Source organism: Salmo salar, chromosome ssa04 (assembly GCF_905237065.1).
Source record: "Salmo salar chromosome ssa04, Ssal_v3.1, whole genome shotgun sequence".
Taxonomy (NCBI): Eukaryota; Metazoa; Chordata; class Actinopteri; order Salmoniformes; family Salmonidae; genus Salmo; species Salmo salar.
Genome location: NC_059445.1, coordinates 12,530,410 through 12,550,544, shown reverse-complemented (window position 1 = coordinate 12,550,544; position 20,135 = coordinate 12,530,410). Strand labels below are relative to the sequence as shown.

General features: G+C 46.7%; 1 protein-coding gene across 2 annotated transcripts in view; it reads right to left on the bottom strand.

The window, feature by feature from the left end:
- The window catches only part of LOC106602318 (centlein), a 195,106-nt gene that overhangs the window by 114,545 nt on the left and 60,426 nt on the right, over positions 1 to 20,135 (bottom strand). For both annotated transcript variants that reach the window (XM_045716502.1, XM_045716503.1), the window contains exons 9-10: positions 9,919 to 10,152; positions 2,898 to 3,050 (exon numbers count right to left, since the gene is read on the bottom strand). In XM_045716502.1, coding sequence (XP_045572458.1) covers positions 2,898 to 3,050; positions 9,919 to 10,152 — 387 coding nt within the window. The remainder of the gene's footprint in view (positions 1 to 2,897; positions 3,051 to 9,918; positions 10,153 to 20,135) is intronic.

Here is a 20,135-nt window from a genome sequence, read left to right as displayed (position 1 = left end):
ATTTACTATAAGAAAAATTGGATTACCTTTGCTGTTCTTCATCAGAATGCACTCCCAGGACTTCTACTTCAACAACAAATGTTGTTTTGGTTCCAAATAATCCATAGTTACATTGAAATACCTCCGTTTTGTTCGTGCGTTCAGGTCAGTATCCGGAGGGTGACGCGCGACCATATTTCGTGACAAAAAAATTCAAAATATTCCATTACCGTACTTCGAAGCATGCCAAACGCTGTTTAAAATCAATTTTTATGCTATTTTTCTCATAAAATAGCGATAATATTCCAACCGGGCGACGTTGTATTCATTCAAAGGCTGAAAGAAAAAAATTGAGAATTCTCATGAACGCGCATCTCCAGTGTCACTGTTCTCAGCCTGACCACTCACAAAATCTCCTGCTGTTTTTTGCCCAGAGACAGGAGAGACTTCATTCCACTTTCTGGCGCCTTCTGAGAGCCAATGGAAGCCTTAGAAAATGTCACGTTACAGCAGAGATGCTGTATTTTCGATAGAGATGCCACAGAAGGAGAACAAATTGTCAGACAGGGCACTTCCTGTATGGAATCTTCTCAGGTTTTGGCCTGCCATATGAGTTCTGTTATACTCACAGACACCATTCAAACAGTTTTAGAAACGTTAGAGTGTTTTCTATCCAAATCTACTAATTATATGCATATTCTCGTTTCTGGGCAAGAGTAGTAACCAGTTTTAAAATCGGGTACGTTTTTTTATCCGGCCATGCAAATACTGCCCCCTAGCCCCAACAGGTTTAAGAGATGAGAGGAATGTGGCACTACCATCACTAACACTGTAGAGAGGAGATACTATGTGTGGAATGATCATACTGTATCTGATCAAGCACTAATCATAAGAGGTTTGAATTATCTTTCAGGTGTTATCAAACCATATACCCTTCATCAAAATCCAAATAAAGCTGGAGACAGAAATTCCACCTGGACGGAAATGTAATTATCATAATATTCATGTTTGCGGGGTCAGCTGTAGAACATCCATTTGCATCACGAGTAAAAGTCACAAAACACAGAGTGAACAGACAGTGAAGGACTGGACAGAGGGACACACAGTGATCGATGAAAGGCTGTGGGTGCAGATGCTCCTCTCGTCCAGTTGGACAGCCCGTCTACCGTCTGTCCTGCAACAGGTCCAGAGGACAGACGTGTGTGTGTGTACTACAAAACGACTTGTTACAGAGGAACACGTTGTTATCTCTTTAATGCTGGGCCAGCCACAACTCGTGCCCGAGTCATCGACACACACACACACACACACACACACACACACACACACACACACACACACACACACACACACACACACACACACACAGCCTGAGGACAAACCAAAAAAGGCGAAGGCGTAAGGAAGATGAAGATGCGCCCTCATCTCGCCTCGACAGCTGGCTAGGGGCCACGACCTGTCCTGTGCCACGCACCCCGTAATGATTCCACAAACAGATAGAGAGAGAGAGAGAGAGAGAGAAAGTAGAGAGAAAGAGAGTTACCAGACGGAGAGAGTGCGAGAAAAAAAAAGTATGTTATTTCCTGAACGGTTGATGACCCCAGCTCCACGTTGGAGAGGCACTCCATAGACCCCCCTCCTCACCCCTCCCTCCACTCTCTCCATCTCCCTGTGAGTGGAGAGAGAGACTGGTGGGGTCACACTGTCATCAATGGAGTTCTTTATGATGGCAGCACCGTGTCATGTGTGTAGCAGCGCCAGCCAGGGCTCTCAAAGCACGACTTGTTCAGGACCCGGGTGATGTGAATGGGATATATTGTAAGCCACACACAAACACGCGCCCCCACACACACCCACAGCTATATGGGCCATTCAAAGACCCACTCGGTGCTTTTCAGGATGCAAAAAAAAAAGCAACAGGTATTAAAAGGTTTTAAAAGGGACATTAAGATACATTAAGATACATTAAGAGGAGCAGGGAAGAACCAGGAGAGTGTTGTACATAAACTAACACACAAGACATGCTAAAGTACAGCCCCTATAATGGTTTGACTGATATGGACTGGAGGCTGGAGTGAAAGTGACAACAACAAAGAAACGGTGTGATGTGGGCAGAGCGGCTGAAGGTTGTGTGTGAACGCTGGCCAGCGCGTGAGTGTGTGTGTGTGGTGTGTGCGTGCGCTGTGTGTGTCAGGGTCAGTATTTCCTCCAGCGTCAGATCAGATAAGGTTCTAGGGCCAGGTCCCTGTCCAGGTGGAGCGGAGAAGAGAGGGCCTGACTAATGGAATTTCTGTGTCATCTCTGTAGCTGGGTGTTAACATCACACACCCAGGTGCATAACGGGAGACTCCTCTGGCAGACAGGAGCCTCGGGATAGAGACAGACTGGTACTGCTGGGACCGTTATGGTGCTGTATGCTGTATGACCCTCTCTCTAAAGAGATGTCAATGATGTTTTGGCCTGTATTCATGTTAAAAAGCCTAAGTGTAAGCAAAAGTGACACGTATTTTTTTTTGCTGCCTACAAAGTCCTTAACAATGTGTGCCTGTATGGCAGATTTAGAGTGTTATCTAAAAACATATTAGTCAAAATAGTGAGTGGTTGGAACTTGAACGATCGGAAGCCTAATGTGGTAAATCAGGCAGTGCCTGAGCCCCAGGCATGCATGAAACCCGCAGCACACGCCGGCCCGGGCCCAGCCAGCCACGGCAGGAGAGGTGGGGTGGAGGGAGGTGGGGGGGCAGGACTACGGCTGCCAGAGAATGGATCAAATTAATCACATGATTCCCATGAATCTCTGTAACCTGCCCTTGTCTCCCCAGTAGCCGTCTCCTACCGGACTGGGGTGAGTCTCTGAGGGGACTGGGGTAGTGTGTGTGTGTGTGTGTGTGTGTGTGTCTGCATAGTAGCTGACCCACCTGCTGTCTCCCAGTGTGTTGGCCCCTGGAGGGGCTGAGGGCCAGCGGTGTGTCTGGGGGCCGATGGGGCTCCTGTGGGACCGGGCTACAGGTTGAGGCTGGGGCCTCCTCTCCACTGGGTTCCTGATCTGGAGAGTCATACAGAGTCTGCTCCTGTAAAAGGCCAAGCACATCCACATGATCCACCACACTAGACCCAGATATTCAGATAAGGTGACAGAAAAAAACAGTATTTTACAATAGCATTACAGACTATGTAGGAGGACCCAGCAGCACTGCACGCCTCTGGGAAATGGCAAAGGTGAATGTTGTATTTTGGGAACGAATTATTATTATTTATATATAGATATATATTTTTAAATGGGATCCAATTAAAAAAATCCAGCTTATAGGCCTTGATTTGAATTTGAGAGAAGAAAAAAAAAATGTGAAAAAAATGTGAAAAGTTCTAACTAATCCTCAACTAAACCCCGATCTTAGACTTGAGCCTGACCTTGTACCTGTACCTAAAGCCTGATCTTAGACTTGAGCCTGACCTTGTACCTGTACCTAAAGCCTGATCTTAGACTTGAGCCTGACCTTGTACCTGTACCTAAAGCCTGATCTTAGACTTGAGCCTGACCTTGTACCTGTACCTAAAGCCTGATGGTTGCACAGTAAACATCCAGACGCATGTAAGCTGGGAACTGGAAGCTCCAACGAGGAGGGGACAGCTGTCTAAACTCAACTCCAGGCGTGAGACACGTTCCCTATCAAGGACCCATCTATTTATCACCACCTACCAACCCAGTCAATTAACGCTCCCCAACACATCACGGCAACCCGCCACACATCCCCCCCCCACACCACAGGACCACCAAAACAAAGCAGGGAGACAAGGGCGACCGGGAGTGTCTGTGAGCGTGTGCAGGAGGCTAGGCCCCACGGCCGCCCAGAGAGGATGATAGATGGACAGACGCCACTGGCCAGATTGTCCCCCTTAGTGTGATGGGAGAGGGAGGGGAGGAAGAGGGGGGGGTTCAGACTTATTATTGGGGTGAGAAGTGTGACATTGAGGAACATGTTCATAATATAGATGTTTAGAGAAGCCCATCTATACAGACGCTTGTTTATTCAATGTGTTTGTAGCGGTCCCTGTTCCTATTCGAATAACAAAATAAACATACGCTGCAGCCCCAACTACGTTGCCAGTACCTCTAGAAGTGTACAAGGTAAGCCGTAACTGTAGCTACTGTAACATCAATACTTCCTGTTACCTAACAGGGTACTGTAATCCAGTTCTTTATGTGACCTCAAAGAAAGCCTTATCTTGTCCCCACTTTTCTCCTCATCATGTGTTTTACCTCATATGGCCACCTTTCCCCTCATCCTTGACGACCCTATATAAAAAGGTGAGCAGTAAATAATGCATTGAGCTAGCCCGAGAGTGCTATAGCTACCACTTCTTTCTATACCAGGCGCTAACACACACGCCACATTCCATGATAGCGTATAAAAACTGCCGACTGACAAGTAGGGCCTTGGCACCTGTGTATGTGTGTGTTTTCTAGGATCACAGGTAATGCAAGAAACAACACCAGCGCTGTCATCACCTCTCGATGTTTCCTGATCCCATCATCAGGAGTAGCAGCCTTGTTGCGAGTCGCTTGGCATCTGGGTGTGACCTTGTTAACTGTCGGGGTAATTCACTTTAACCAACGGGGAGAGGGGATGATAAATTATTAGCGGTGGAAGATTTTGTTCACATTTTATTAAATTGGCCTGTCAGAAGGGGTCGGCCAAATTATCTGGGGCCTCGTTTATTGGAGGTTGGCCATATTGCTACATCTGTTACAATTATTTATAATTTCTAGCTCAGTCGGACGGAGGGAAAAAAGAACAACCAACCAGAGTTTTTTCGGTCGGCATCGGCCACGTAAAGCAATTTACAAATTATCTGATGAGGGACTGTTTTAGTTCTTTCCTCCCTCATTTTCTAAGCCAAAGCAGAAGAGAACGGTGGAGGGAGGGATGAGAGGAGAGAGGGGAGGGGAGGGGGAGAGAGGGGGTAAAAAAAGAGAGAGAGAGGCGCGCTGTAATTACCGAACACGATTAGGTTCTTCTGGGAACTTATCTGGCGCTCGTGGCCCTGGTAAGATGCGGCAGGAACATATGGAGGAGGCTTGTGATTGTGCTCCCTGAAGCTCGTGACCCGTCTGCTGCTGAGCCCTTCAGCTGAATTTAAATGAGCAGTGCCATGGCTAATGTTCTACACATGCACCATTTATGCCACAAAACAAATCTGATCACTGTTAATTATGGAGCAGCTATAACCAGGACAGGCCCTACCTCACATCTGTGGCAACGCCGGGATCCCTCTGCCTGTGTCTCCGATGCTGTTGGAGAGGTAGGCTAGGGTAACGCATGGACGGGACGGGGCGGGGGGTTGGGGGGTACTGGAGGGCGCATGGGGGTGTGTTTGTGTAACCCCCCAGTTCAGATGCAGTGGGCTGTGTTAGTCTGGATGGTGGCTCCTGAATGGAAGTGGGTTGTGCTGGAGGACCTAATGGAAGGACAAGACAGGGGCAGTGTGTGTGTGTGTGTGTGTGTGCGCGCGCTGGGTCCTCCCACACATTCTGTCTGACCTGTGTGCCTGCAGCACATGGCTGTGGTTGGTTAATGAGGAGAGCTGCAGTACACAGGGCTCCCTTCTAATGAGACCACTTGAGCTATTAAATCACAACACTGGAGTCCATGTTGAGTCCATGTCATTACTGTCTCAGGTCTAATATATGGGCTCTCATCTGCTGCCAGACAGAGAGCCCTGACACTGGGTGGTTCACTTGGTAAGAGCGTGGCACTAGCAACGCCAGGGTCGTGGGTTCGATTCCCACGGGGGTCGGACACAGTACAAATAAATTCATTATGACACAAAGAATGAAGTCGAAGTCATTAAATCATGGCAAATCTGAGATAACAGAAAAACATGGCTCTAATTAAATGAAGGTAGCTTTAGCGTAGGTTGCAACAAAATGGCTTTCAGTCCTCAACTGGCTAAAGTTTCCCTCTATTGCTCTGCCTTCCATTAGGCTCCACTTTCCACTTCATCATTTTTGGGGTGTTTTGATGTAAATCGATTCTGTTACGTTTCTAAATTCCAACCCGACATCACGGCTTCTTCTTCCATCAATCTGCTTTTGTAGCATTACAATTTCATAGATCCTATCTGAGAACCAACTATTAATGCTTTCCCCTCTGAGCCTCTGTCCACCATCACTAACCATCTAAACATTAAAAAAACACACACACAACTTCCATTCTTCACTAGGTCTATAACTCCACAGGATCCAGGGGTATGTCATGTATGATGATGATGATGAGGATGATGATGCTGATCAAAAGAAGCACCTCTCCTCATCCAAACCTGACCCTGGCGGAACAGAGCGGCGGGCGAGTGGGGAGTGATACTTGAATTATACATCTGACAGACAGCGCCTGATTCACTAACACTAAACAAGGATTAGATGGAGGCAGATGTTATAGGAAGAGCCATGGCTGTATAGCTGAGAGAAAGGAGGGAAGCAACTAAAGTACCTTTCATTTAGCGAGAAGAAAATCGGAGAATAAGAAAGAGAGAAAAAGTGTTGTTAACACAGTGGGTGTGGGGGACTGGATTTCAAAGTTTCATTTAGCATTTCATTATGTTAGCTCCGGTCTATGTGTTGATGTGGTACAGTCACACGTACAAGGACCGTCCTGCTTCACATCAGTGTATCTGATGAAGAACAAAAAAGGATGCAAGGCAAACTAGCACCCTATTCCCTTTAGAGTGGCAACAAGTAGGGGGCCAAGTTCCAAGTTGACAAAAAGGACAATAGGGGTCCTAACATCCCCCTCTTCAACCTAGCCCCAACTTCATTGGACTGACTGAGAGCCTCATCTTCACACCTCCTTCATTTCCAACGCTGATGTGGGGCTTCGCTAGTGAGCTCTGCTTTGAACGGCTGCCCACACAATTAAGAAGTCACTGTTCATTTAGATGGCTGTCCAGAAAAGCCTGAGGTCTACTATGTATTCTAATGTGGGTTCTACTAATCACCGCTTTACTGTAACCAGCCAGAGAAACAGTAGCTAGTTACCCTGTGTGCAATGCGGTGACAGTATGGGCTAATTGGGCTACGGCTACAAAACTCTGCTGGTGGCCACTGATCACTTGTGGGGGTTTCCCCAGTCTCCTTAGTTGCGGTGGCAGCCGCCAATCTGGCAACCGCTCGATCCAACCTGGCAACCCATCATCCAGGCTGGTGTGTGGCTGAGCTGAGTCACCTGGGCTGCTGGGTTGTCAGACCACAGCCAGGACCTTCAGGCTGAATAGAAGAACAGGGCACAGGGCCATCTTCTAGACTCTATGGAGATCTGTCTCGGTCTGTCTGCAGTGGACTCACTGACTCACATAAAGGCACAAAGGCATCCAACTATCTAGATGAACAGCTAGCAAGGAACATATTTAGCTAGCATAGCTAGCATATTTCACCTACTTCCCAACTCCAAATCATTAACACAACTTTCACCTGAATTCTGCATTCCAGTACAAATGTGTAGATGAAGGTACCAGAGGTACAACAGTAGCTATAGAAAGAAGACAAGATTGAAGTCAAGATGACTACTAGACAGACTGATTCCTATTCAGACCTGACCTGCTTCAGTCTAAGTCCCAGAGGCAGCATTGAGTGGGCTGTAAAGCGTTAACTCCACTTCAGACATGGAGACAGAAGACAGACAGTAGTTCTCTAGCAGAGCATGGCAACATAACACACAATGGGTGTTTTTTCACCTCCTGCACCCCCTTCCTCCTCCCTCCCTCCCTCCCTCCCTCCGAGAAAGTAGTGTTCAAAGCCGTCGCTCTTCCCTCTCTTTCCCTGTATTCAAATGAGTGTGGTGCTAGCTACGTCTCCCCCCGCCCGGCGCTCCCCCAGCGATCAGCACTTTGATCATCTCCAACAGGTAACTTCCAAACATTTAAAATTAAAATAAATCTCCGGCTAACAACCGGTGCATTAGAATTTAACAGGTGTTCGGCGAGAGGAAGTAGTTATGGAATTTGCTATTACGCTGGAATACACACACGCCCTGTCAGTGCAATTATAGCCTGGGAAACGGAGAGGCCTCTCCCTCCTGACTGACTATGATACCTTGGGACGATAATCTGATCTGTTCACTTTGATGTCAGTAGGTAAGGAAAGTTAAGAGACAAAGCAGCCCAGGCCCCGGCTACATGTGTTCTGGGTAAACACAATTTAATATTGATGCCACGCATCGGTTTTTATGCATAAGGATGCCCGAAAAATATGTGATCTGAGTTTCTTATGATGGAGGATTGGATGGATGGATGGATGGATGAATGAATGGATGGATGCTTACTGGGGTGGAAGACAGAGTCAGGGGTGTCTGCCTTGTATTGGCAGTGTCAGAAAGAACACACACACACACACACACACACACACACACACACACACACACACACACACACACACACACACACACACACACACACACACACACACACACACACACACACACACACACACACACACACACACACACACACACACACACACAAAGACGGACAAAAACAGTCAGTTATAAACATACATGCACACACACTACACACCGGCCTGGAACGCAGCTCCTCTAGAACGGACTATTAATTACTGGAGTAACACTGCATAGCTGGACTTAATTGCTCGCTAATTGATCCATTTATATTTCAACATTCATTCGGCTGAATTAACAGGGTTAAGTGAGACAGAGGCAATTGTAACTCACTTAACATTTGCACAGATATCTTTTGACTTCCTGTCCGAGGCGATGCTATCTGGAGGATTACCACCCGTCAAATTAGACAAACACAATCAATTTGTAAAGCTGCGAATAGCAAACCGTTCTGCACGGTGTAACACTACTCAGATCAGGACCTGTATGCATATCATATCTCAGAGTAGGAGGGCTGGTCTAGGATCCATTTTACCTTTAGATTATAAATCAATAAGATTACATGGTCAGGGTGGACCTGATCCTAGATCAGCAATACGACAGCCTGATATAGTCTTGCTACTGTTGTGGATCTATGGACCGTGACTGACCATGTGTGGTCTAACCAATAGGGAGGATGACTGATAAACGCATCATTAAAAGTTATTAAGTGCTACTTTGGTTGATGGAGCTGGACAGACAGACAGACAGACACCATCTTGTTACTCTCTACCCTCTGGGTGTGAGTTGAGAAAGGGGGGAGAGCTGACACCATCATTACTCAACACCATTACCCATCTCCAATTAAACCTGGGCCTCCACAGACGGAGGGGAACGGCAAAATGGATGCTGCTTCTATGATTCTATTACCTGAAGAGAATTTTACATTGAGTCCCAGTCTAGATAGAGAGACATTGGTGGGAGGAGAGAGAGAGAAAGAGAGAGCGAGAGAGAGAGAGAGAGAAAGCCCCAAGAGAGGAGAGAGATCAGAAATCTACATGAAAGACACTGACATTGGGCTTGAACAGAAATGGGAAGATCAAGGGTGGGCTGGAGACATATCAAACCAAGCGCCTGATAAGCGTCTCTCTGTCTCTAAAGACCACCCCCACAACGGGCTATGGTGGGCATATCACCACCCACACACTCCTGCCAGGCCGGACAATAATTACACACTGGTTGAGTGTCAGGGGGTCGGAGGTTAGACGTATGTCTATATCAAGGGTGGTGTAAGTGCTGGACCATTATAAACAACTTAGACGTGACATGGGTCAAAACAAACATTCATTATTTCATCAGGCAGTACTTAAAGTGTGAAAGTGCATGCAGTGGTGTGCATAAGCACACACACACAGATCTGTCTGCAATGAAAACCTTCTGCAGTAGACAATATGGCCACTCAGTTCACTGCCTCTGGCTGTACAGCACTCTCAATATAATCCCTGAGATAGGAAAAGTGTGATGCAAAATGTCTTCAACTTGCCTCTAGCTCAAACCTCCGACAGCTCACCTCAAAGTGTTTAGAGTTGGTCTGCCTGGCTGGGGGACCGGCTGGGGCCATGGTCTGTGGAAGCTGCTGCTGGTTGTGTGTCTGCTGTTGTTGTTGTTGCTGTAGCTGGCCTTGGAGCTGCACAATCTGCTGTTCCTTCAGGCCCAGCTGGGTTGTCAGGGCGACGTGACTCTGGCGGAGCTGGCCCTCGTTGGATTTGAGCGCCTGGTAACATATGCTCAGCTCGTTATAGAGCTGTGGCCACAAGTGGAGGAGAGGGAGAGAGAAAAGAAACAGTAATCACATCGGGTGCTGACGGGACAGAGTCGTGACAACGATTGTTCTCCTATTTCCATCGAGAAGACGAGAGGACAGATGCTATGATCATCTGGAAGGAGGGAGGGAGAGAGAGAAGGAAAAAGGGGGTGAAGGAGAAAGTGGGAGAGTAGTGGAAAGTGTAAAACCCCTGACTGGACAGATTTTTTAGTCATGTTTGTCCCACCACCTCTCCACACAGAAACTCCTGTTACAGACAGGGCTTACAGTGAGTGGCTTGGCAACCATGAGATCGGCACAACGTTGAAAATCTGAAGGGAGAACACGTTTACTGCCTCACTGTAATGACGCTGTAAGACAACACATTGTCAGCTTGCCTTATGGTGATGTGGTTTTGGGGTGGGTGGTGATGTGGTGTTTAGTGATTTAATGGAAATGTTTGTGATATGAGCTGGTGTTTCGGTTGTGGTCATGTTTGTCGTGTATGGTTGAGTGTGATGTAGTGAATGGTTGAGTGTGATGTCGTGTATGGTAGAGTGTGATGTCGTGTGGTGGTGTACGGTTAAGTATGATATTGTGTGGTAGTGTAAGGTTGAGTGCGATATCGTGTGGTAGTGTATGGTTAAGTGCGATATCGTGTGGTAGTGTATGGTTAAGTGTGATGTCGTGTATGGTTGAGTGTGATGTCGTGTGGTGGTGTATGGTTGAGTGTGATGTCGTGTAGAATTATATGGTTGAGTGTGATGTCGTGTATGGTTGAGTGTGATGTCGTGTGATGTCGTGTGGTGCTGTATGGTTGAGTGCGATGTCGTGTGGTAGTGTACGGTTGAGTGTGATGTCGTGTGGTGGTGTACGGTTGAGTGTGATGTCGTGTAGTGGTGAACGGTTGAGTGTGATGTCGTGTGGTGGTGAACGGTTGAGTGTGATGTTGAGTGGTGGTGGTTTGTTGAGGGTGACGTAGTGTGGTAGTGTATGGTTGAGTGTGATGTCGTGTCGTAGTTTATGGTTGAGTGTGATGTCGTGTATGGTTGAGAGTGATGTCGTGTGGTGGTGGATGGTTGAGTGTGATGTCGTGTATGGTTGAGTGTGATGTCGTGCATGGTTGAGTGTGATGTCGTGTATGGTTGAGTGTGATGTCGTGTATGGTTGAGTGTGATGTTGTGTGGTGGTGTACAGTTAGGTGTGATGTCGTGTAGTAGTTAATGGTTGAGTGTGATGTCATGTGGTAGTGTATGGTTGAGTGTGATGTTGTGTGGTGGTGTACGGTTGAGTGTGATGTCATGTGGTAGTGTATGGTTGAGTGTGATGTTGTGTAGTAGTTAATGGTTGAGTGTGATGTCGTGTGGTAGTGTATGGTTGAGTGTGATGTCGTGTGGTAGTGTATGGTTGAGTGTGATGTCGTGTACGGTTTAGTGTGATGTCGTGTGGTGGTGTATGGTTGAGTGTGATGTCGTGTGGTAGTGTATGGTTGAGTGTGATGTCGTGCATGGTTGAGTGTGATGTTGTTTGGAGGTGTATGGTTGAGAGTGATGTCGTGTATGGTTGAGCGTGATGTTGTTTGGAGGTGTATGGTTGAGAGTGATGTCGTGTGGTAGTGTATGGTGGAGTGTGATGTCGTGTACGGATGAGTGTGATGTCGTGTGGTGGTTTATGGATGAGTGCGATGTCGTGTGGTGGTGTATGGTTGAGTGTGATGTCGTGTGGAAGTGTATGGTTGAGTGTGATGTCGAGTGGTCGTGTATGGTTGAGTGTGATGTCGTGTGGTGGTGTATGGTTGAGTGTGATGTCGTGTGGTGGTGTACGGTTGAGTGTGATGTCGTGTGGTGGTGTACGGTTGAGTGTGATGTCGTGTGGTGGTGAACGGTTGAGTGTGATGTCGTGTGGTGGTGAACGGTTGAGTGTGATGTTGAGTGGTGGTGGTTTGTTGAGGGTGACGTAGTGTGGTAGTGTATGGTTGAGTGTGATGTCGTGTCGTAGTTTATGGTTGAGTGTGATGTCGTGTATGGTTGAGAGTGATGTAATGTGGTGGTGGATGGTTGAGTGTGATGTCGTGTATGGTTGAGTGTGATGTTGTGCATGGTTGAGTGTGATGTCGTGTATGGTTGAGAGTGATGTCGTGTATGGTTGAGTGTGATGTTGTGTGGTGGTGTACAGTTAGGTGTGATGTCGTGTAGTAGTTAATGGTTGAGTGTGATGTCATGTGGTAGTGTATGGTTGAGTGTGATGTTGTGTGGTGGTGTACGGTTGAGTGTGATGTCATGTGGTAGTGTATGGTTGAGTGTGATGTTGTGTAGTAGTTAATGGTTGAGTGTGATGTCGTGTGGTAGTGTATGGTTGAGTGTGATGTCGCGTGGTAGTGTATGGTTGAGTGTGATGTCGTGTACGGTTTAGTGTGATGTCGTGTGGTGGTGTATGGTTGAGTGTGATGTCGTGTGGTAGTGTATGGTTGAGTGTGATGTCGTGCATGGTTGAGTGTGATGTTGTTTGGAGGTGTATGGTTGAGAGTGATGTCGTGTATGGTTGAGCGTGATGTTGTTTGGAGGTGTATGGTTGAGAGTGATGTCGTGTGGTAGTGTATGGTGGAGTGTGATGTCGTGTACGGATGAGTGTGATGTCGTGTGGTGGTGTATGGTTGAGAGTGATGTCGTGTATGGTTGAGTGTGACGTCATGTGGTAGTGTATGGTTGAGTGCGATGTTGTGTGGTAGTGTATGGTTCAGTGTGATGTCGTGTGGTAGTTCATGCTTGAGTGCGATGTCGTGTGGAAGTTCATGGTTGAGTGCGATGTTGTTTGGTAGTGTATGGTTGAGTGTGATGTCGTGTGGTAGTGTATGGTTGAGTGTGATATCGTGTGGTAGTTTATGGTTGAGTGTGATGTCGTGTGGTAGTGTATGGTTGACTGGGATGTCGTGTATGGTTGAGTGTGATGTCGTGTGGTTGTGTACGGTTGAGTGTGATTTCGTGTATGGTTGAGTGTGATGTCATGTCGTAGTGTATGGTTGAGTGTGATGTCGTGTGGTAGTGTATGGTTGAGTGAGATGTCGTGTGGTAGTGTATGGTTGACTGGGATGTCGTGTATGGTTGAGTGTGATGTCGGTACGGTTGAGAGTGATGTCGTGCATGGTTGAGTGTGATGTTGTTTGGAGGTGTATGGTTGAGAGTGATGTCGTGTATGGTTGAGCGTGATGTTGTTTGGAGGTGTATGGTTGAGAGTGATGTCGTGTGGTAGTGTATGGTGGAGTGTGATGTCGTGTAACGGATGAGTGTGATGTCGTGTGGTGGTGTATGGTTGAGAGTGATGTCGTGTATGGTTGAGTGTGACGTCATGTGGTAGTGTATGGTTGAGTGCGATGTTGTGTGGTAGTGTATGGTTCAGTGTGATGTCGTGTGGTAGTTCATGGTTGAGTGCGATGTCGTGTGGAAGTTCATGGTTGAGTGCGATGTTGTTTGGTAGTGTATGGTTGAGTGTGATGTCGTGTGGTAGTGTATGGTTGAGTGTGATATCGTGTGGTAGTTTATGGTTGAGTGTGATGTCGTGTGGTAGTGTATGGTTGACTGGGATGTCGTGTATGGTTGAGTGTGATGTCGTGTGGTTGTGTACGGTTGAGTGTGATTTCGTGTATGGTTGAGTGTGATGTCATGTCGTAGTGTATGGTTGAGTGTGATGTCGTGTGGTAGTGTATGGTTGAGTGTGATGTCGTGTGGTGCGTGTATGGTTGACTGGGATGTCGTGTATGGTTGAGTGTGATGTCGGGTACGGTTGAGAGTGATGTCGTGCATGGTTGAGTGTGATGTTGTTTGGAGGTGTATGGTTGAGAGTGATGTCGGGTGGTAGTGTATGGTGGAGTGTGATGTCGTGTACGGATGAGTGTGATGTCGTGTGGTGGTGTATGGTTGAGAGTGATGTCGTGTATGGTTGAGTGTGACGTCATGTGGTAGTGTATGGTTGAGTGCGATGTTGTGTGGTAGTGTATGGTTCAGTGTGATGTCGTGTGGTAGTTCATGCTTGAGTGCGATGTCGTGTGGAAGTTCATGGTTGAGTGCGATGTTGTTTGGTAGTGTATGGTTGAGTGTGATGTCGTGTGGTAGTGTATGGTTGAGTGTGATATCGTGTGGTAGTTTATGGTTGAGTGTGATGTCGTGTGGTAGTGTATGGTTGACTGGGATGTCGTGTATGGTTGAGTGTGATGTCGTGTGGTTGTGTACGGTTGAGTGTGATTTCGTGTATGGTTGAGTGTGATGTCATGTCGTAGTGTATGGTTGAGTGTGATGTCGTGTGGTAGTGTATGGTTGAGTGTGATGTCGTGTGGTAGTGTATGGTTGACTGGGATGTCGTGTATGGTTGAGTGTGATGTCGTGTACGGTTGAGAGTGATGTCGTGTGGTAGTGTATGGTTGAGTGTGATGTCGTGTTGTAGTTTATGGTTGAGTGTGATGTCGTGTCGTAGTTTATGGTTGAGTGTGATGTTGTGTGGTAGTGTATAGTTGAGGGTGATGTCGTGTGGTAGTGTATGGTTGAGTGTGATGTTGTGTTGTAGTGTATGGTTGAGAGTGATGTTTTGTATGGTTGAGTGTGATGTTGTGTATGGTTGAGTGTGATGTTGTGTATGGTTGAGTGTGATGTCGTATGGTGGTGTACGGTTGAGTGTGATGTCGTGTATGGTTGAGAGTGATGTCGTGTGGTTGTGTATGGTTGAGTGTGATGTCATGTATGGTTGAGTGTGATGTCGTGTGGTAATGTATGGTTGAGTGTGATGTCGTGTGGTAGTCTATGGTTGAGTGTGATGTCGTGTGGTGGTGTATGGTTGAGTGTGATGTCGTGTATGGTTGAGTGTGATGTTGTGTCGTAGTTTATGGTTGAGTGTGATGTCGTGTGGTAGTGTATGGTTGAGTGTGATGTCGAGTATGGTTGAGAGTGATGTCGTGTGGTAGTGTATGGTTGAGTGTGATGTCGTGTGGTAGTGTATGGTTGAGTGTGATGTTGTGTGGTAGTGTATGGTTGAGTGTGATGTTGTGTGATAGTGTATGGTTGATTAGGATGTCGTGTATGGTTGAGTGTGATGTCGTGTATGGTTGAGTGTGATGTCGTGTATGGTTGAGTGTGATGTCGTGTATGGTTGAGTGTGATGTCGTGTATGGTTGAGTGTGATGTCGTGTATGTTTGAGTGTGATGTCGTGTATGGTTGAGTGTGATGTCGTGTATGGTTGAGTGTGATGTCGTGTATGGTTGAGAGTGATGTCGTGTATGGTTGAGAGTGATGTCGTGTGGTTGTGTATGGTTGAGTGTTATGTCGTGTGGTGGTGTATGGTTGAGTGTGATGTCGTGTATGGTTGAGTGTGATGTCGTGTAAGGTTGTTTATGGTTGAGTGTGGTGTCGTATGGTTGAGTGTGATGTCGTGTATGGCTGAGTGTGATTTCGTGTGGTGGTGTATGGTTGAGTGTGATATCGTGTATGGTTGAGTGTGATGTCGTGTATGGTTGAGTGTGATGTTGTGTCGTAGTTTATGGTTGAGTGTGATGTCGTGTGGTAGTGTATGGTTGAGTGTGATGTCGAGTATGGTTGAGAGTGATGTCGTGTGGTAGTGTATGGTTGAGTGTGATGTTGTGTGGTAGTGTATGGTTGAGTGTGATGTTGTGTGATAGTGTATGGTTGATTAGGATGTCGTGTATGGTTGAGTGTGATGCCGTGTATGGTTGAGTGTGATGTCGTGTATGGTTGAGTGTGATGTCGTGTATGGTTGAGTGTGATGTCGTGTATGGTTGAGTGTGATGTCGTGTATGGTTGAGTGTGATGTCGTGTAAGTTTGAGTGAGATGTCGTGTATGGTTGAGTGTGATGTCGTGTATGGTTGAGTGTGATGTCGTGTGGGAGTGTATGGTTGAGTGTGATGTCGTGTATGGTTGAGTGTGATGTCGTGTATGGTTTTGTGTGATGTCGTGTATGGTTCTGTGTGATGTCGTGTATGGTTCAGTGCGATGTCGTGTATGGTTGAGAGTGATGTCGTGTGGTTGTGTATGGTTGAGTGTGATGTCATGTATGGTTGAGTGTGATGTCGTGTGGTGGTGTATGGTTGAGTGTGATGTCGTGTGGTGGTGTATGGTTGAGTGTGATGTCGTGTATGGTTGAGTGTGATGTCGTGTATGGTTGTTTATGGTTGAGTGTGGTGTTGTATGGTTGAGTGTGATGTCGTGTATGGCTGAGTGTGATGTCGTGTGGTGGTGTATGGTTGAGTGTGATATCGTGTATGGTTGAGTGTGATGTCGTGTATGGTTGAGTGTGATGTTGTGTCGTAGTTTATGGTTGAGTGTGATGTCGTGTGGTAGTGTATGGTTGAGTGTGATGTCGTGTGGTAGTGTATGGTTGAGTGTGATGTCGTGTGGTAGTGTATGGTTGAGTGTGATGTCGTGTGGTAGTGTATGGTTGAGTGTGATGTCGTGTGGTAGTGTATGGTTGAGTGTGATGTCGTGTGGTAGTGTATGGTTGAGTGTGATGTCGTGTGGTAGTGTATGGTTGAGTGTGATGTCGTGTGGTAGTGTATGGTTGAGTGTGATGTTGTGTATGGTTGAGTGTGATGTCGTGTATGGTTGAGTGTGATGTCGTGTATGGTTCAGTGTGATGTCGTGTATGGTTCAGTGTGATGTCGTGTATGGTTGAGTGTGATGTCGTGTATGGTTGAGAGTGATGTCGTGTGGTTGTGTATGGTTGAGTGTGATGTCATGTATGGTTGAGTGTGATGTCGTGTGGTAGTCTATGGTTGAGTGTGATGTCGTGTGGTGGTGTATGGTTGAGTGTGATGTTGTGTATGGTTGAGTGTGATGTCGTGTAAGGTTGTTTATGGTTGAGTGTGGTGTCGTATGGTTGAGTGTGATGTCGTGTATGGCTGAGTGTGATTTCGTGTGGTGGTGTATGGTTGAGTGTGATATCGTGTATGGTTGAGTGTGATGTCGTGTATGGTTGAGTGTGATGTTGTGTCGTAGTTTATGGTTGAGTGTGATGTCGTGTGGTAGTGTATGGTTGAGTGTGATGTCGAGTATGGTTGAGAGTGATGTCGTGTGGTAGTGTATGGTTGAGTGTGATGTCGTGTGGTAGTGTATGGTTGAGTGTGATGTTGTGTGGTAGTGTATGGTTGAGTGTGATGTTGTGTGATAGTGTACGGTTGATTAGGATGTCGTGTATGGTTGAGTGTGATGTCGTGTATGGTTGAGTGTGGTGTCGTATGGTTGAGTGTGATGTCGTGTATGGCTGAGTGTGATTTCGTGTGGTCGTGTATGGCTGAGTGTGATTTCGTGTGGTGGTGTATGGTTGAGTGTGATATCGTGTATGGTTGAGTGTGATGTCGTGTATGGTTGAGTGTGATGTTGTGTCGTAGTTTATGGTTGAGTGTGATGTCGTGTGGTAGTGTATGGTTGAGTGTGATGTCGAGTATGGTTGAGAGTGATGTCGTGTGGTAGTGTATGGTTGAGTGTGATGTTGTGTGGTAGTGTATGGTTGAGTGTGATGTTGTGTGATAGTGTACGGTTGATTAGGATGTCGTGTATGGTTGAGTGTGATGTCGTGTATGGTTGAGTGTGATGTCGTGTATGGTTGAGTGTGATGTCGTGTATGGTTGAGTGTGATGTCGGTATGGTTGAGTGTGATGTCGTGTATGTTTGAGTGAGATGTCGTGTATGGTTGAGTGTGATGTCGTGTATGGTTGAGTGTGATGTCGTGTGGGAGTGTATGGTTGAGTGTGATGTCGTGTATGGTTGAGTGTGATGTCGTGTATGGTTTTGTGTGATGTCGTGTATGGTTGAGTGTGATGTCATGTATGGTTGAGTGTGATGTCGTGTGGTAGTGTATGGTTGAGTGTGATGTCGTGTGGTGGTGTATGGTTGAGTGTGATGTCGTGTATGGTTGAGTGTGATGTCGTGTATGGTTGAGTGTGATGTCGTGTGGTTGTGTATGGTTGAGTGTGATGTCATGTATGGTTGAGTGTGATGTCATGTATGGTTGAGTGTGATGTCGTGTGGTTGTGTATGGTTGAGTGTGATGTCATGTATGGTTGAGTGTGATGTCATGTATGGTTGAGTGTGATGTCGTGTATGGTTGAGTGTGATGTCGTGTATGGTTGAGTGTGATGTCGTGTGGTGGTTTATGGATGAGTGCGATGTCGTGTGGTGGTGTATGGTTGAGTGTGATGTCGTGTGGAAGTGTATGGTTGAGTGTGATGTCGAGTGGTCGTGTATGGTTGAGTGTGATGTCGTGTGGTGGTGTATGGTTGAGTGTGATGTCGTGTGGTGGTGTACGGTTGAGTGTGATGTCGTGTGGTGGTGTACGGTTGAGTGTGATGTCGTGTGGTGGTGAACGGTTGAGTGTGATGTCGTGTGGTGGTGAACGGTTGAGTGTGATGTTGAGTGGTGGTGGTTTGTTGAGGGTGACGTAGTGTGGTAGTGTATGGTTGAGTGTGATGTCGTGTCGTAGTTTATGGTTGAGTGTGATGTCGTGTATGGTTGAGAGTGATGTAATGTGGTGGTGGATGGTTGAGTGTGATGTCGTGTATGGTTGAGTGTGATGTTGTGCATGGTTGAGTGTGATGTCGTGTATGGTTGAGAGTGATGTCGTGTATGGTTGAGTGTGATGTCGTGTATGGTTGAGTGTGATGTTGTGTGGTGGTGTACAGTTAGGTGTGATGTCGTGTAGTAGTTAATGGTTGAGTGTGATGTCATGTGGTAGTGTATGGTTGAGTGTGATGTTGTGTGGTGGTGTACGGTTGAGTGTGATGTCATGTGGTAGTGTATGGTTGAGTGTGATGTTGTGTAGTAGTTAATGGTTGAGTGTGATGTCGTGTGGTAGTGTATGGTTGAGTGTGATGTCGCGTGGTAGTGTATGGTTGAGTGTGATGTCGTGTACGGTTTAGTGTGATGTCGTGTGGTGGTGTATGGTTGAGTGTGATGTCGTGTGGTAGTGTATGGTTGAGTGTGATGTCGTGCATGGTTGAGTGTGATGTTGTTTGGAGGTGTATGGTTGAGAGTGATGTCGTGTATGGTTGAGCGTGATGTTGTTTGGAGGTGTATGGTTGAGAGTGATGTCGTGTGGTAGTGTATGGTGGAGTGTGATGTCGTGTAACGGATGAGTGTGATGTCGTGTGGTGGTGTATGGTTGAGAGTGATGTCGTGTATGGTTGAGTGTGACGTCATGTGGTAGTGTATGGTTGAGTGCGATGTTGTGTGGTAGTGTATGGTTCAGTGTGATGTCGTGTGGTAGTTCATGCTTGAGTGCGATGTCGTGTGGAAGTTCATGGTTGAGTGCGATGTTGTTTGGTAGTGTATGGTTGAGTGTGATGTCGTGTGGTAGTGTATGGTTGAGTGTGATATCGTGTGGTAGTTTATGGTTGAGTGTGATGTCGTGTGGTAGTGTATGGTTGACTGGGATGTCGTGTATGGTTGAGTGTGATGTCGTGTGGTTGTGTACGGTTGAGTGTGATTTCGTGTATGGTTGAGTGTGATGTCATGTCGTAGTGTATGGTTGAGTGTGATGTCGTGTGGTAGTGTATGGTTGAGTGAGATGTCGTGTGGTAGTGTATGGTTGACTGGGATGTCGTGTATGGTTGAGTGTGATGTCGTGTACGGTTGAGAGTGATGTCGTGCATGGTTGAGTGTGATGTTGTTTGGAGGTGTATGGTTGAGAGTGATGTCGTGTATGGTTGAGCGTGATGTTGTTTGGAGGTGTATGGTTGAGAGTGATGTCGTGTGGTAGTGTATGGTGGAGTGTGATGTCGTGTACGGATGAGTGTGATGTCGTGTGGTGGTGTATGGTTGAGAGTGATGTCGTGTATGGTTGAGTGTGACGTCATGTGGTAGTGTATGGTTGAGTGCGATGTTGTGTGGTAGTGTATGGTTCAGTGTGATGTCGTGTGGTAGTTCATGGTTGAGTGCGATGTCGTGTGGAAGTTCATGGTTGAGTGCGATGTTGTTTGGTAGTGTA